Here is a 17811-nt window from a genome sequence, read left to right as displayed (position 1 = left end):
AGACAGCTGTTTTTACACAAGGGGAAAGTGTTCAGGTATTTTATGATGTTTCCACAGACAGCTGTTTTTACACAAGGGGAAAGTGTTCAGGTATTTTATGATGTTTCCACAGACAGCTGTTTTTACACAAGGGGAAAGTGTTCAGGTATTTTATGATGTTTCCACAGACAGCTGTTTTTACACAAGGGGAAAGTGTTCAGGTATTTTATGATGTTTCCACAGACAGCTGTTTTTACACAAGGGGAAAGTGTTCAGGTATTTTAAGATGTTTCCACAGACAGCTGTTTTTACACAAGGGGAAAGTGTTCAGGTATTTTATGATGTTTCCACAGACAGCTGTTTTTACACAAGGGGAAAGTGTTCAGGTATTTTATGATGTTTCCACAGACAGCTGTTTTTACACAAGGGGAAAGTGTTCAGGTATTTTATGATGTTTCCACAGACAGCTGTTTTTACACAAGGGGAAAGTGTTCAGGTATTTTATGACGTTTCCACAGACAGCTGTTTTTACACAAGGGGAAAGTGTTCAGGTATTTTAAGATGTTTCCACAGACAGCTGTTTTTACACAAGGGGAAAGTGTTCAGGTATTTTAAGATGTTTCCACAGACAGCTGTTTTTACACAAGGGGAAAGTGTTCAGGTATTTTATGATGTTTCCACAGACAGCTGTTTTTACACAAGGGGAAAGTGTTCAGGTATTTTATGATGTTTCCACAGACAGCTGTTTTTACACAAGGGGAAAGTGTTCAGGTATTTTATGATGTTTCCACAGACAGCTGTTTTTACACAAGGGGAAAGTGTTCAGGTATTTTATGATGTTTCCACAGACAGCTGTTTTTACACAAGGGGAAAGTGTTCAGGTATTTTAAGATGTTTCCACAGACAGCTGTTTTTACACAAGGGGAAAGTGTTCATGTATTTTATGACGTTTCCACTGGATATGTGGGATTATCAGATGATGATATTTTTATCTTTCACACCGAGGCTTGGTGATTATTGAGGGGGAGATTGTTGGAAATATTTTTTTAAATAGGCCTGCTGTGAGGAACTACTAGGCCATAATTCACAATGGATGTTCAAAAAAAGACTGTTGACTTACTATGTGAGGTGAAGAAAGAATGATTGAGAAGCTCAGCTTATTAGTGGTGGACGTGGTGAGTTAAGTCAATCAGAAATCAGACATTCCCAAATGGGCACTCTCCTAAATGTGCGCTGCAGGCCAGTTAGACTATTTCTATGCTCAGGTGCACACGCTCCCTCAACATTAACAAGGCAGAGGAACCAGACACATGCTCATTGCTCACATGGAGCACCAAAACGTATTTCTCACAAGTGTAGCAGGTTGTGACTCTGCAAACAAGTTTCCACTCAGAGAATGAGAACGGTAAATGACTGTAGGCCTAATTAGTAATACAATGCATTAACATAAATTAATGTAACCAAATTATGGGGATTAACGGTACATTTACTACTGGAGACATATGTAATGGGGAATTGATATAAACAACCAAAGGGCAAACGATTCACACAATGGAACAAATCTTGGCCACACACCCCTTGTCTCAGCATTTTTAATTATACTCAAGACACCTTATTTTTATACAAATTTGACATGCTTTTCACTGACAGCCCAACTCAATAATCAGCTAGGCCTTTTGGCATGCACACCGCACACCGACTTCCATGCCATTTCTCTTCCGTTCTGTTGGTTTTCATATCAACTTTCTTTTGTTGTCCAGAAGTCAAAAGTACAATCCTAGTAATATCAGCAACCCATCCTAGTTGTTGCATCTTTAGATTCACCCTCTTTCTAAGTTTCAAATGGAGATTTTCTTTTCTGTCATATACCACTCACATCAGGTGTGTTTTTTCCCACAAACTGCATTTTGGCAAATCTATGAAAATCACGTTTCATTGGCTGCTTCATTACAGGAGTTGCATGGTATGTTAAGATGAATTACCATAATCTATTTTTTATATATTTTTTTACCCCTTTTTCTCCCCAATTTCGTGGTATCCAATTGTTTCAGTAGCTACTATCTTGTCTCATCGCTACAACTCCCGTACGGGCTCGGGAGAGACGGAGTTCGAAAGTCATGCGTCCTCCGATACACAACCCCACCAAGCCACACTGCTTCTTAACACAGTGCGCATCCAACCCGGAAGCCAGCCGCACCAATGTGTCGGAGGAAACACCTGGCAACCTTGGCTGCAGTACAGCGCCCTTAACCACTGCGCCACCATTATGAGCACCGTGGGTGGACACCCTCATTCCACAGAGGGCCATGTGTCACGTTCTGACCTTAGTTCCTTTGTTTTGTCTTTGTTTTAGTATGGTCAGGGCGTGAGTTGGGGTGGGCAGTCTGTTTGTTTTTCTATGTTGGTTTTTGTGTTCAGCCTAGTATGGTTCTCAATCAGAGGCAGGTGTCGTTAGTTGTCTCTGATTGAGAATCATACTTAGGTAGCTTTTTTCCACCTGGGTTTTGTGGGTGTTTATTTTCTGTCTTTGTGTTGCCAGACAGGACTGTTTCGTTTCGTTCGTTCATTTTGTTATTTTTGTATTGATTCAGTGTTCAGTGCTTTCTTTAATTAAAATGATGAATACTTACCACGCTGCGCTTTGGTCCTCTTCTCTTTCTCCCGAAGACGATCGTTACACCATGTGTCTGCGGGTTTTTGTTTTTTCCTTTCAATTAAGACCTAGACAACCAGGTGAGGGGAGTTCCTTACTAATCAGTGACCTAAATTCATCAATCAAGTACAAGGGTGGAACAAAAACCCACAGACACTCAGACCTTCCTGGAATGAGTTTGACACCTATGCCCTAATGGTGTACACACCCAATGCAAATGGATCTGCTACATTTCTGAAATGGCCAGTAAATAAAAATCTTCCCTGTCATGTTGTCCGGTGCCACATTTTCTAAACGGAAACTCTGGTGTATGAGTGTGTCTGTGGCTGTGTCCAGAGAGAATGTGTGTATGAGTGTGTCTGTGGCTGTGTCCAGAGAGAATGTGTGTATGAGTGTGTCTGTGGCTGTGTCCAGAGATAATGTGTGTATGAGTGTGGATGTGTCCAGAGAGAATGTGTGTATGAGTGTGTCTGTGGATGTGTCCAGAGAGAATGTGTGTATGAGTGTGTCTATGGCTGTGTCCAGAGAGAATGTGTGTATGAGTGTGTCTGTGGCTGTGTCCATAGAGAATGTGTGTATGAGTGTGTCTGTGGCTGTGTCCAGAGAGAATGTGTGTATGAGTGTGTCTATGGCTGTGTCCAGAGAGAATGTGTGTATGAGTGTGGATGTGTCCAGAGAGAATGTGTGTATGAGTGTGTCTGTGGATGTGTCCAGAGAGAATGTGTGTTTGAGTGTGTCTGTGGCTGTGTCCAGAGAGAATGTGTGTATGAGTGTGGATGTGTCTAGAGAGAATGTGTGTATGAGTGTGGATGTGTCCAGAGAGAATGTGTGTATGAGTGTGGATGTGTCCAGTGAGAATGTGTGTATGAGTGTGTATGTGTCCAGTGAGAATGTGTGTATGAGTGTGGATGTGTCCAAAGAGAATGTGTGTATGAGCGTGGATGTGTCCAGAGAGAATGTGTGAATGAGTGTCTAGAGAGTTCAGTAGGAACAGACCCATATGGAACAGCTGGCCCCTACCTAGATCTCAGCAGGGTGGCCAGCCCACAAGCAGCACCAATCCACAGCAGTGTGTGTGTTTGTGTATCCGCGCCAGACCACACACTGTGTAAGCAGCCCAGGGCCATCCTGCAGGGACCCACACACACACACACACACACACACACACACACACACACACACACACACACACACACACACACACACACACACACACACACACACACACACACCACTCTTTCCTCACCAATTTTAAAAAGAGCTGAACCCTTTCCTGGGCCACGAATCAACTCAAGTGCCACTCCAAGTCTCTGCCTGTGCCCTCACTCTCTCCTCTCCCCATCCTATCACACAGAGGGCTCGTATAAAATAAATCCTGTCTGGAATTGGGTGGTGGTGTGTGTGTGGGGAGTGGGGGGTGGGGGGGGTTCTGTGTTTCCATTAAGAACTGCAGCTAAATGAATCATTTATACAGCATTCAGTGGTTGGTCCTTTCATGTGGCATTCTGAATGCTGGCCCTCACGCCCCTGCTACCTAGTCGCTATACACTCCCCTGCTACCTATTCCCTATACACTCCCCTGCTACCTAGTCCCTATACACTCCCCTGCTACCTATTCCCTATACACTCCCCTGCTACCTATTCCCTACACACTCCCCTGCTACCTAGTCCCTATACACTCCCCTGCTACCTAGTCCCTATACACTCCCCTGCTACCTATTCCCTATACACGCCCCTGCTACCTATTCCCTATACACGTCCCTGCTACCTATTCCCTATACACTCCCCTGCTACCTATTCCCTATACACTCCCCTGCTACCTAGTCCCTATACACTCCCCTGCTACCTATTCCCTATACACTCCCCTGCTACCTATTCCCTATACACTCCCCTGCTACCTATTCCCTATACACTCCCCTGCTGCTTATTCCCTATACACTCCACTTCTGCTTATTCCCTATACACTCCCCTGCTGCTTATTCCCTATACACTCCCCTGCTACCTATTCCCTATACACTCCCCTTCTGCTTATTCCCTATACACTCCCCTGCTGCTTATTCCCTATACACTCGCCTGCTACCTATTCCCTATACACTCCCCTGCTACCTATTCCCTATACGCTCCCCTGCTGCTTATTCCCTATACACTCCCCTGCTACCTATTCCCTATACACTCCCCTGCTACCTATTCCCTATACACTCCCCTTCTGCCTATTCCCTATACACTCCCCTGCTACCTATTCCCTATACACTCCCCTGCTACCTATTCCCTATATACTCCCCTGCTGCTTATTCCCTATACACTCCCCTACTACCTATTCCCTATACACTCCCCTTCTGCTTATTCCCTATACACTCCCCTGCTGCTTATTCCCTATACACTCCCCTGCTACCTATTCCCTATACACTCCCCTGCTACCTATTCCCTATACACTCCCCTGCTGCTTATTCCCTATACACTCCCCTGCTACCTATTCCCTATACACTCCCCTGCTACCTATTCCCTATACACTCCCCTTCTGCTTATTCCCTATACACTCCCCTGCTGCTTATTCCCTATACACTCGCCTGCTACCTATTCCCTATACACTCCCCTGCTACCTATTCCCTATACGCTCCCCTGCTGCTTATTCCCTATACACTCCCCTGCTACCTATTCCCTATACACTCCCCTGCTACCTATTCCCTATACACTCCCCTTCTGCCTATTCCCTATACACTCCCCTGCTACCTATTCCCTATACACTCCCCTGCTACCTATTCCCTATATACTCCCCTGCTGCTTATTCCCTATACACTCCCCTACTACCTATTCCCTATACACTCCCCTTCTGCTTATTCCCTATACACTCCCCTGCTGCTTATTCCCTATACACTCCCCTGCTACCTATTCCCTATACACTCCCCTGCTACCTATTCCCTATACACTCCCCTGCTGCTTATTCCCTATACACTCCCCTGCTACCTATTCCCTATACACTCCCCTGCTACCTATTCCCTATACACTCCCCTGCTGCTTATTCCCTATACACTCACCTGCTGCTTATTCCCTATACAATCCCCTGCTGCTTATTCCCTATACACTCCCCTGCTACCTATTCCCTATACACTCCCCTGCTACTTATTCCCTATACACTCCCCTGCTGCTTATTCCCTATACACTCCCCTGCTGCTTATTCCCTATACACTCCCCTGCTGCTTATTCCCTATACACTCCCCTGCTGCTTATTCCCTATACACTCCCCTGCTGCTTATTCCCTATACACTCCCCTGCTACCTATTCCCTATACACTCCCCTGCTACTTATTCCCTATACACTCCCCTGCTGCTTATTCCCGATACACTCCCCTGCTGCTTATTCCCTTAATACTCCCCTGCTGCTTATTCCCGATACACTCCCCTGCTGCTTATTCCCTTAATACTCCCCTGCTGCTTATTCCCTATACACTCCCCTGCTACCTATTCCCTATACACTCCCCTGCTGCTTATTCCATATACACTCCCCTGCTACCTATTCCCTATACACTCCCCTGCTACCTATTCCCTATACACTCCCCTGCTACCTATTCCCTATACACTCCCCTGCTGCTTATTCCCTATACACTCCCCTGCTGCTTATTCCCTATACACTCCCCTGCTGCTTATTCCCTATACACTCCCCTGCTGCTTATTCCCTATACACTCCCCTGCTACCTATTCCCTATACACTCCCCTGCTACCTATTCCATATACACTCCCCTGCTGCTTATTACCTATACACTCACCTGCTACCTATTCCATAAACACTCCCCTGCTGCTTATTCTGTCTGGATCACATTACAACACAACACCCCTTTCTCTGCATTCTGGAGAGGTACTACTGATGCACCAACACCAGGCCAGCAGCCTGTGAGTCAAGCCACATAAACACACACGCATACAAATATACATGCACACAAACATGCATGCATGCATGAGCTCGCACGCAGGTATGCACACACACACACACACACAGCACATCCACTACTCAGCTTCTGGGAGAGAGGGAGGGTGCTCAGCAGCTCTATGAATGTTGGATTACAGTAGAGAACAAGGAATGAACACCTGTTTAGTAGTTGTTTGCCCACAAATCTCTGTTCACTACTGTCTATGAATGGAAAATATATGAGACAAATGCACTCCACGATCATCTACCTTTTCAGTTATGTGTTTGCTAGAGGGCGCAGGCCTATATTCAGGAGGCAAAAGAGAAAAGGGAAGCACTACCGTTTGGTTAGTTCCACGTCAACCCTTCCCTGCCTGAACAGAACTGGCCTTGGTTTTGGGGACAGCACAAATCCGTTAAAAAAAGCATGTGGATGACCATAAAAAACGGTCTATTTTTAAAGCTCCAATTATATTTAATTGTAGAAAAACATGCCCAGTATGGGGCACGCTGTAAACTGATCACACATTGTGACGGTGCTGTTTTCATAGAGGCCTCGCTCTAGCAACTAAAGCATATGGTCAGGCCTGGGATGGAAAGAAAGAGGGAGGAGAGAGAGAGAGTGAAAGAGCGAGAGAAAGAAAATGAGAAAGAAAGAGCAAGCGAGAGAGAGAGAGAGAGAGACACAGAGAAGGAAGGAAAGAGGGAATGAGAGGGGAAAGAGAAGGAGAGAGCAGGGGAGAAAGAGAGAGAAGAGAATAGACCAATAGAGAGAGAGGTGGAGAGATAAAGAGAAAGACAGGGAGATATAGGGGAGGGGTTTTCCTCTGTTCCCCTGTCTTGCGGTGGGAGGTTATGTTTATCTGGGCACAGCCATCCCTCTTCCCACACAGACTTCTCAGTCAGAGTGACCATACATACAGTAGACTACATAGAGATATTCCACTACACCTTCATGTTCTGTACACATCTTCTCCTCCATATTCAACAAGAAAAAACAAGTGAAACAACATCTGTTCTTCACAGACAGTCCTTCCATCCTGCCATTTTCTGTGAAAGCACCATAAGATGTTATTACCACTTATAGTTAGTCACAACACATAATTCATTATAAGCGTTTTATAATGCATTACAGAGCACATGGTACATGATACACATATGTGCAGTGCCTTCAGAAAGTACTCATACCCCTGACGTATACCACATTTTGTTGTGTTACAGCCTGAATTCAAAATTGATTCAATATTTTTTTTCTCTCGCCCATCTACACACAATACCATAATGACAAAGTGCAAACATGTTTTTAGAAATGTTTGCAAATGAATTGAAAATGATATACAGAAATATCTAATTTACATAAATGTTCACCACCGAGTCAATACTTTGTAGAAGCACCTTTGGCAGGGAGTATTTCTGGGTAAGTTTATGAGATTTCCACACCTGTTTTGTCAATTATTATTTAAAAAATTCTTCAAGCGCTGTTAAATTGGTTGTTGATCATTGCTTGACAACCCTTTTCAGTTCTTGCCATAGATTTTCAAGTAATTTTAAATCAAAACTGTAACTAGACCACTCATGAACATTCACTCTCTTGGTAAGCAACTCCAGCATAGATTTGTGTTTTAGGTTATTGTCTAGCTGAAAGGTGAATTCATCTCCCAGTGTCTGGTGGAAAGCAGACTGAACCAGGTTGTCCTCTAGGATTCTGGAATATTTTTTATTCTGTACTAGCTTCCTTCTTTTCACTCTGTCAATTAGGTTAGTATTGTGGAGTAACTACAATGTTGTTGATCCATCCTAAGTTTTCTCCTATCACAGCCATTAAACTCTGTAACTGTTTTAAAGTCACCATTGGCCTCATGGTGAAACCCCTGAGCGGTTTCCTTCCTCTCCGGCAACTGAGTTAGAAAGGACGCCTGTATCTATGTAGTGACTGGGTGTATTGATACACCATCCAAAGTGTAATGAATAACTTCACCATGCTCAAATGGATATTCAATGTCTGCTTTTTTTACCCATCTACCAATAGTTGCCCTTCTTTGTGAGGCATTGGAAAACCTTCCTGGTCTTTGTGGTTGAATCTGTGTTTGAAATTCACTGCTCGTGGGATGGAAACCGTCGTAATTATGAGACCAAGGCGCAGCGTGAGTAGAGTTCCACATAATTTTAATAAACCAAAACTCACTGAACAAAAACAACAACCAAACGAAACGTGAAGCTACTGTTGTGCACTCAGGCAACTACATTTTAGACAAGATCCCACAACACAAATGAGGAAAATGTCTACCTAAATATGATCCCCAATCAAAGACAACGATAAACATCTGTCTCTGTTTATCGGGCCAACAAAGACATACAAAAACCCCTAGACATACAAAAACCCTAGACATACAAAAACTAGAGTACCCACTCTAGTCACACCCTGACCTAACCAAAATATATACAAAAACAGAGATATCTAAGGTCAGGGCGTGACAGCTCGACTGAGGGACCTAACACATAATTGTATGTGTGGAGGAACAGAGGTAGTCATTCAAAAAATCATGTTAAACATTATTATTGCACAGTCCATGCAACTTATTATGTGACATGTTAAGCAGATTTTTACTCATGGACTTATTTAGGTTTGCCATAACCAAGGGGTTGAATACTTATTGACTCAAGACATTTCAGCATTTCATTTTTTATTAATTTGTAATCATTTCAAAAACATAATTCCACTTTGACATGATGGGGTATTGTGTGTATTCCAGTGACCAAAAATCGCAATTGAATCCATTTTAAATTCAGGCTCTAACACAACAAAATGTGGAAAAAGTCAAAGGGTATGAAAACTTTCTGAAGGCACTGTATATACTTCATACAAAGTGTTACCAAAGCATTATTGAGCTAGTCCCATGGGAAAACTGTGTTGTTCAAATCGTCCACTCCTAAAGGTTGCCTCCTGACGTCTAAACTGCTATTTGCCCTCTCAGTTTCACATGTCCAAAGCAAAAAAAGCCTCTCTCAGATCCCATTCCCCACATTCCTGCTGAATGCGTGTCAGGTCAAACCAATCCTGTTGAGATTAGTGGTGTGATGTGGCCGGAGAGAGACACACCTCATTCAGTGACATTTAACAAGTCATGGCGAATGTTTAACACAGCATATTCCTATTGAGCTTGAGCCATATACTGTTTAAACCATATACAGGGGTGTTTTTCGAAATACCGACGGTATGATTTTCAATATAGTGGAGCTGCGAGGGTGCTTGCTATGAGGGTGCTAATTATAACTATAAGAAATCTAAGATGAGAAAAATAAGTTATATCCAGCTCAGAGCTCCAGCTATGCATTTGATTTGCTAGCTAAGTGGTTAGATGTCAAGATCAAGCCTCTTGGTTACAGCAGAGACATTGAATTCCCTCCTGGATCAAGATCCCTGTTGCCTTTTTTCCATCTTCGCAATAGCGTCCCTTGTGTGCACATTCGGTTTTACCATATACCCCGGTATGGTACCGAAACGGTATGACGGTATGGAAATCTGGATACCACCCAACCGTAATTCCTATAACACTAGCCTGGTTTAGTCCATGTTACCAACAACACTCTCTTAGTTCTCTCTCTCTCTGTCTCTTAGATAGAGAATGCAGGACATGCTTCAATAATGCCTCAGCCCACAACATCATAATGCCCTAACAGAGAATACACCCAAGCAATTAATTTGTCATTCAAATGTAGCTAGTGTTGACTTATTTACAGCTGAGGAGCTGTAGCTAGTGTTGACTTATTTGCAGCTGAGGAGCTGTAGCTAGTGTTGACTTATTTACAGCTGAGGAGCTGTAGCTAGTGTTGACTTATTTACAGCCGAGGAGCTGTAGCTAGTGTTGACCTATTTACAGCTGAGAAGCTGTAGCTAGTGTTGGGCTATTTACAGCCGAGGAGCTGTAGCTAGTGTTGGCCTATTTACAGCCGAGGAGCTGGAGCTAGTTTTGACATATTTACAGCTGTGGAGCTGTAGCTAGTGTTGACCTATTTACAGCTGTGGAGCTGTAGCTAGCGTTGACCTATTTACAGCTGCGGAACTGTAGCTAGTGTTGACCTATTTACAGCTGCGGAACTGTAGCTAGTGTTGGCCTATTTACAGCCGAGGAGCTGGAGCTAGTTTTGACCTATTTACAGCTGTGGAGCTGTAGCTAGTGTTGACCTATTTACAGCTGCGGAACTGTAGCTAGTGTTGACCTATTTACAGCTGCGGAACTGTAGCTAGTGTTGGCCTATTTACAGCCGAGGAGCTGGAGCTAGTTTTGACCTATTTACAGCTGTGGAGCTGTAGCTAGTGTTGACCTATTTACAGCTGCAGAACTGTAGCTAGTGTTGGTCTGTAGAACTCACCAGTGTTGTATAATACGGGTGTGACGTTTCAACAGAATTGGGATCGTTAAAACCATTTAAAAAATGTACATCACAGTGCAGTTATTACAAAACTACCATTAACAGGTTCCGATCATCATCATAAAGGAAACATTTAAATTAAACAAATACCTAACGCTACAATGCTGTAAGTAGGAGGAGATATGCATCTTTCAAATTATTTGCCAAGAATGTAAAGCGCTCTGCCTGTCATCATCGTTAAAAGTTGGGAAAATGGCAGAGTGAGACAGGGAAGTCCTGCATGGCATTACTTTGAGAAGTTAAATGAGAAGGTGATCAAATACAAACTTGTGAGGTTGAATTGAGCTACAGTGGCAGTACAGGTGCAATGCTGAAAGACGCACTGTGACACACACCCCATTGTTGGCAGCAAGGTCGGAGTGAGAAAATCACAGCACCTGATTGCAGAAATGATTGCAGTTGAAATGCAGCCATTGTCAATGGAAGAGGATGTCGGCTTCAATACCCTAATGGTATATCTAGAACCAGACTACAAGACGCCATGTCGAAAAACCGTGAAGGCCCTGATGGAGAAATTGTACAATGATTGCTCTGTAAGGACAAAGTTCAAACTCTGAAAATGGCCTTTGTGGCATCGATAGGAGTCAGAAACTACAAAGTGTAAATAAATAGGAACATTTGTCATAAAGTCAGTCTGATCTAAAACAGAATTTAGAACCTCCGTGCATCACAACAGGTAAATGAAGGTTGGGTTTTGATTTGAAGATGTCCATTTGCCCTCTAACTTGGGGTGAACAGCTGCTGTGATTGCTCTCTATCCAATAGCACAGACAATTAGACAGACCTGCCAATCAGCTCTGACTTTGTTTACATAAGACAATATGTCAAGCATTTTTGAACTTGAGAAATACTGCACCAAACACCTTAGTTAGATGTAAAATTGCACAACTAAAACATCCTCAGCAAAAACGTCAAAACGATTTACCTATCTCAGATTAATTCTGGGGTTTTTGAGAAAATTAAATAGGCTTCTGCGTCTACAGTGTCTCATGGGGGACAAACATCATTAACCAAACGCTGAATCGGTTAGGAAACACAACTCCAAGACTGAATTTTAGTTTCTTCTAATGAGCAACAGAAAAACAAATGTGCCAAACAGCATGTTCAGTGGCTCTTTAACAACAGGATGATTATGGACGACTATGAACACGCTGTCATGCATCACTGCAACGTGCCATCACATTGATGAGAAGTGGGGCATTAAGGACGTACTGACAACTGAGAACACGGAAGAGAGGCACACAACAGAGAACCTAAAATGGCATTAATACCATCGTTGCTGAGTGGGTGGAGGACAGCAGTAAGGTGAACGCTGTCTGGTAGGGTTTCCACTAGTTACCACAGCCACAAACTCAAATTTGTTTCATCTTTTTGGTCTTAATTTTAGGCATAAGGTTGGCAGTGTGGTTAAGGTTAGGTTTCAATTGTGAAATCATAAAAAATACTAATGTTTAAACAATCAAAAAATGGCAGTCTACACGTTAAAAACATTTTTCCACTTGTCACATCCCTACTGTATAATACTGTAGTAGGTACATAGTATCGGTCTACAGTAACTTACCTCTGTTGATTCTTGATGTACAGTAGGCACTATGGTCTCTGTAACTCACCTGTGATGAGCTCGCGGACCTCCATGTCGTTGGTCTTCCTCAGCAGGCGGACAAGGGCGGGGATACCGTCACAGTTCTTGATGGCCACCTTGTTGTCGTGGTCCTTGCCGTAGGAGATGTTTCTCAGGGCTCCGCAGGCCTTGCGGTGGACCTCAGCCTTGGGATGGTCCAGCAGGCTTGCCAGCACCGGGATCCCCTTCAGCTGGCGCACATCTTTCTTGATCTTGTCGTTTTCGTAGCACAGGTGCTGCAGATACGCGGCGGCGTTAGACTTGACCGGGTCGATGGGGTGGCCCAGCATGGCTATGACCTCTTGCAGATCGGGGTCACGCCAACGCGGGTCCTTGCGGATGCTGTCGATGGAGGGCGAGCGGCGGCCAGCCAGGCGGTCCAGGCTGGCCATGCTCCCCCTCTCGGGCTGGGCCAGGGGGGCCGGGTACATGCCATGGATGTAGGGGTGTCGCTCGTCAATCATCTCCGCCTCGATGGGATCCTCGTAACCCCTATAATGAAGAGAGGGAAAAGGGGGGTACGTTTGAGGAAAGATCATGTAACATAGTTCAGAGCATTTCATATCTCTCTGTGAGGAGTTGTAGTTGTATGTTTTCAGTACATTTTCAGGACATTGGGATACGATTTAGTCTACGACTGCAAGGTTAACACCATCAATACTACTTCTACTACTACTAAAACAGATAGAGAGAGCATTTATTGGGATTTGTATAATAGAGGGATTTCAGGAGAAAGAGAAGGGGGGATAAGAGTTGAGAAAGGCAAAGTGAGGTGAGAGTGATTGACTGATGGAGGGGAAAAGGAGATAGACACAGGGGTGAAGGAGCAGTGAAAAGACAGGAGCGAGAGAGGAGAAAAGAGGACAAAGACGGAGATGGGGGACAAACCAGGCTGGTCTGTTATTAACAGCTCTGTCAGAGGGCCGCTCCCATCGATAAGCGAAACAGGGGCCACTTCCATATTAACCGTCTCTGTCGGCTCAGAGCGATGTTCTCTTTTACCTTTTTTAATAATGATGGGGGAGCTGGTGTTAGTGTTGGGCGAGGAGGAGGAGAGGGAGAGAGAGAAAAATAGTGATAGTAGAGACAGAAAGAGCCAGGGAGAAGAGGAAAGGCGATTGAAAGAGGGAGAGAGAGAAAAAGAAAGAGGGAGCGAGTGAAAGAAAAACAGACATTCAGAAATAAAGAATTTAATTTGAAACAGCAAGTCAGACAAAATTAAATGGGGCTATTTATATAATAAATACGAATTTGGAGAGCAGAAATGATTAAATATTAAAGCATTAGACCACTCACTAAAGGCTTCAGTCACACAAAAGTTACACTTGAATCTGAACTGGTTCTCTAGCAGATTAGTAAGAATCAGTCTCAGCTAGGGTTGTTACGATGATCACATTACCACTACACCGGCGGTCACGAGTCATGATGGCAGTCAAATTCCATGTGACCGTTTAGTCACATTAATTAGGCTTCTCTAAGCTCTGATGCTGCTGATGGTCATTAGTAGCATACCAAACTTGCTAACTATCTGTCCCTCTAATCACTCTGACATCAATGCGAATGTAATCGAAAATCTAATCAATCTCTTAATGAGAGCCCATGAGCTCAAGTAGCGCAACATTTCTTTATGCTGTGCAATTGAGGCCTCTATTAAAAAGAGGAGGATCCCATCAGCTTCCTATAGGCTAGGCCTACTATATTTATTTATCAACTTTCCTAATATTAAGCACATTGCTTCTCTTTACAACAGGAGTATAGCTTACCTGACTGGCATGAAAATGAACCACGGGAAAAGCTTCCTCCAATCACTATTTAAGTACATAGATGACATGTATTTTTTTTCCCAGGACTGAAACATGACCCGCCAAACAGAGCTTCTTAACATCCGCCCGTTTAACCTGGAAGCCAGCCGAACCAATGTGTCGGAGGAAACACTGTTCAACTGATGACCAAAGTCAGCCTGCAGGCGCCCGGTCCGCCACAAGGAGTTGCTAGAGCACGATGAGCCAAGTAAAGCCCCCCGCGGCCAAACCCTCCCCTAACCTGGACAACACAGGGACAATTGTGCGCCTCCCTATGGTACTTCCAGTCACGACCTGTTGTGACACAGCCGCTGCGCTACTTGCTAGGTCCAGTCTTAAAGTTTGTATCACAACTAAAGTGGCCAAATAACTTCTTAAAAACCTTTTGGATCTCTAGGGGCGCTATTTCATTTTTGGATAAAAAACGTTCCCGTTTTAAGCGCGATATTTTGTCACGAAAAGATGCTCGACTATGCATATTCTTGACAGTTTTTGAAAGAAAACACTCTGAAGTTTCAGAATCTGCAAAGATATTGTCTGTAAGTGCCCCAGAACTCATTCTACAGGCGAAACCAAGATGATGCGTCAACCAGGAAATTAGCAGAATTTCTGAAGCTCTGTTTTCCATTGTCTCCTTATATGGCTGTGATTGCGCAAGGAATGAGCCTACACTTTCTGTCGTTCCCCCAAGGTCTTAGCAGCATTGTGACGTATTTGTAGGCATATCATTGGAAGATTGACCATAAGAGACTACATTTTCCAAGTGTCCGCCTGGTGTCCTGCGTGGAATTCGGTGCGCAATTGCCAGCTGCTTGTACTTTTCCATTTGATTGAGGGGAGAAACCATGCTTCCAAGAACGATATATCAATGAAGAGATATGTGAAAAACACCTTGAGGATTGATTCTAAACAACGTTTGCCATGTTTTCAGTCGATATTATGGAGTTAATTTGGAAAAAAGTTCGCGTTTTGAGGACTGAATTTTCGTTTTTTTTTGGTAGCCAAATGTGATGTATAAAACGGAGCTATTTCTAATACACAAAGAATCTTTTTGGAAAAACTGAGCATCTGCTATCTAACTGAGAGTATCCTCATTGAAAACATCAGAAGTTCTTCAAAGGTAAATGATTTTATTTGAAGGCTTTTATGTTTTTGTTGAAATGTTGCGTGCTGGATGCTAACGCTAATGCTAACGCTAAATGCTACGCTAGCTAGCTACTTTTACACAAATTATTGTTTTCCTATGGTTGAGAAGCATATTTTGAAAATCTGAGATGACAGTGTTGTTTACAAAAGGCTAAGCTTGAGAGATGGCATATTTATTTCATTTCATTTGCGATTTTCATGAATAGTTAACGTTGCGTTATGGTAATGAGCTTGAGTCTGTATTCCTGATACCGGATCCGGGATGGGGAGATCAGAGAGGTTAAAATGAAGCACATTAATCTGCTTTACAAGGGGTGTAGAGTCTAACTGGCATACATTCGCAGCACGTTTCAAGTTTGGAGAAGATAAGTTTCGCCATAGAAATGCACTTTGAGAATGGTGTTTTCCCGCTAATGGAACATTTGCGCTTATAGCTTACTGCCCGTGTGCGTATTGCTGTGCTTATAATGTGAAGAAATAGCCTAATAGTTTATCAACATTTTAAGCTAAATGTTCTGATCTGTCAGCCTCATTGCTTAAAATTTTTTTTTTTATGCTAATGGTTGTATACATTTGGGATCTATCGCATCCCACAACTGTCCCAGACTATGTTTGGAATATTTATTTCTCACACAGAATAGGTCAACTTTGTACTATCGGGGATGGTAGATTGACATAGGCTAGTTCTTTTGTTGTTCGTTTGGCTTAATCATCTTGTTAGCTGATGAAAAGTAAATATGGAAAGTTTTTCCAATATCTACAATATGCAGCTTGGAATTGGATAAGGACGCGCACAGTTGCATCCCCGATGTGTCTGTCTTCACTTCTAGCCTGTGAGAAAGACCCGCGTGACGGAGAGCCATGTGAGTTAGAGGCGCTTTGGAGCATGCAGCCAGGCGAAGGGAATTATAATGATTATTTTCAGCCCAAGGGCACAATGGCCACTGGCCGCAAAAGGCATGGATTTTTTTAGGGGGCATTACAGCCCCAGAATGGTGATGCCGCCAGGAAATTCACGGCATTATGAAGTGCTTGTCAAATTGTGAATGAGAGACTGATGAAGTGTGTACAGCCTGCGCAAAAAAAACAAAGCAGAGCTCATGCCTTTAATGCAACTTTTTTCAAATCATGATTATAGTGTATTGGAACTCAGAGTGATCCAGTTTGCCCCGAAACAAAGAGTAGTAGATACAGCTCCTACAGAGCTGGAACCATTAATTTACTTCTCCAGACAAAAAGGGCTCCATTGCAAAACTCATCTGGGACTAAATTCGTTAGCTTGATTTCTAGCAGCTTAGCTAGCAGCTGGTTAGCGGCTCTGTCAAGCAGGCTTCAACCTGTCTGTTAAGCGGGATTCCGAGACAAGAAATAACAGTCCAAGCTGTTAGAAGCTAACCGTGTCACGGAATCCATGTAAAAACAAGTTCAGTATTTATTTATCTTTTTTTGTAAAAAACAACAAACTGAGCGTTTCCAGCATACAGTGTTTAGCTGCACACTCCCTGTGGCCAGGAGAGGAGAGGCAGCAGTAGAGAGAGAACCCAACCATACCCACAGGGAGGTTTCTGACCCAACACTGCCTCACCAAAGACTATGCTAATGCCCTGCCTGTCCTGGCTGCCTCCCTGGGACTGGGCCCAGGTTAGCTTAGTGCCAGAGCCATTAAGGGAGATGTATTCCATTTATATATACAGTATGATGGTGCTAAGCAGTTAGCTCTCCTGTAGTGAAGTGGGTCCCGAGGTAGGCCTACACGTCCCAGATGAGAGCCCCCCTATTCCACACGATCCCCTCCAGTCTCTCCCCTGTCTCCAGGCCCCTCCAGTAACCTTCCTCCCTAGCCCTCGTTGGTCTGTGATCAACACAATGCTCTCTGCTCATCAATTCTCAAGGAGGACTCATTGAAGGGGGAAAAAAGTGGAACTCTTCATTTCCATCTCAGAGTGGTGGAGGAGGAGGCAATCTCACAACTGACAGATCATTAGGGTTCTGAAGAATACTGTAGCCATGTTTCCCAACCCTGGTGCTCCAGTACCACCAACAGTACACCTGTTTATTGTAACCCTGGTGCTCCAGTACCACCAACAGTACACATGTTTATTGTAACCCTGGTGCTCCAGTACCACCAACAGTACACATGTTTATTGTAACCCTGGTGCTCCAGTACCACCAACAGTACACCTGTTTATTGTAACCCTGGTGCTCCAGTACCACCAACAGTACACATGTTTATTGTAACCCTGGTGCTCCAGTATCCCCAACAGTACACATGT

The 17811-nt window shown here is 43.7% G+C and overlaps 1 protein-coding gene across 34 annotated transcripts in view; it reads right to left on the bottom strand.

Annotated features, from left to right (window-relative positions):
- Positions 1–17811, bottom strand: part of LOC139389480 (ARVCF delta catenin family member b) — a 323546-nt gene that overhangs the window by 69903 nt on the left and 235832 nt on the right. For all 34 annotated transcript variants that reach the window (XM_071136277.1, XM_071136295.1, XM_071136288.1 and 31 more), the window contains one exon: positions 12580–13082. In XM_071136277.1, coding sequence (XP_070992378.1) covers positions 12580–13082 — 503 coding nt within the window. The remainder of the gene's footprint in view (positions 1–12579; positions 13083–17811) is intronic.

The sequence above is a fragment of the Oncorhynchus clarkii genome, chromosome 30 (genome assembly GCF_045791955.1).
Source record: "Oncorhynchus clarkii lewisi isolate Uvic-CL-2024 chromosome 30, UVic_Ocla_1.0, whole genome shotgun sequence".
Taxonomy (NCBI): domain Eukaryota; kingdom Metazoa; phylum Chordata; class Actinopteri; order Salmoniformes; family Salmonidae; genus Oncorhynchus; species Oncorhynchus clarkii.
This window is presented reverse-complemented; position numbering and strand designations above follow the sequence as displayed.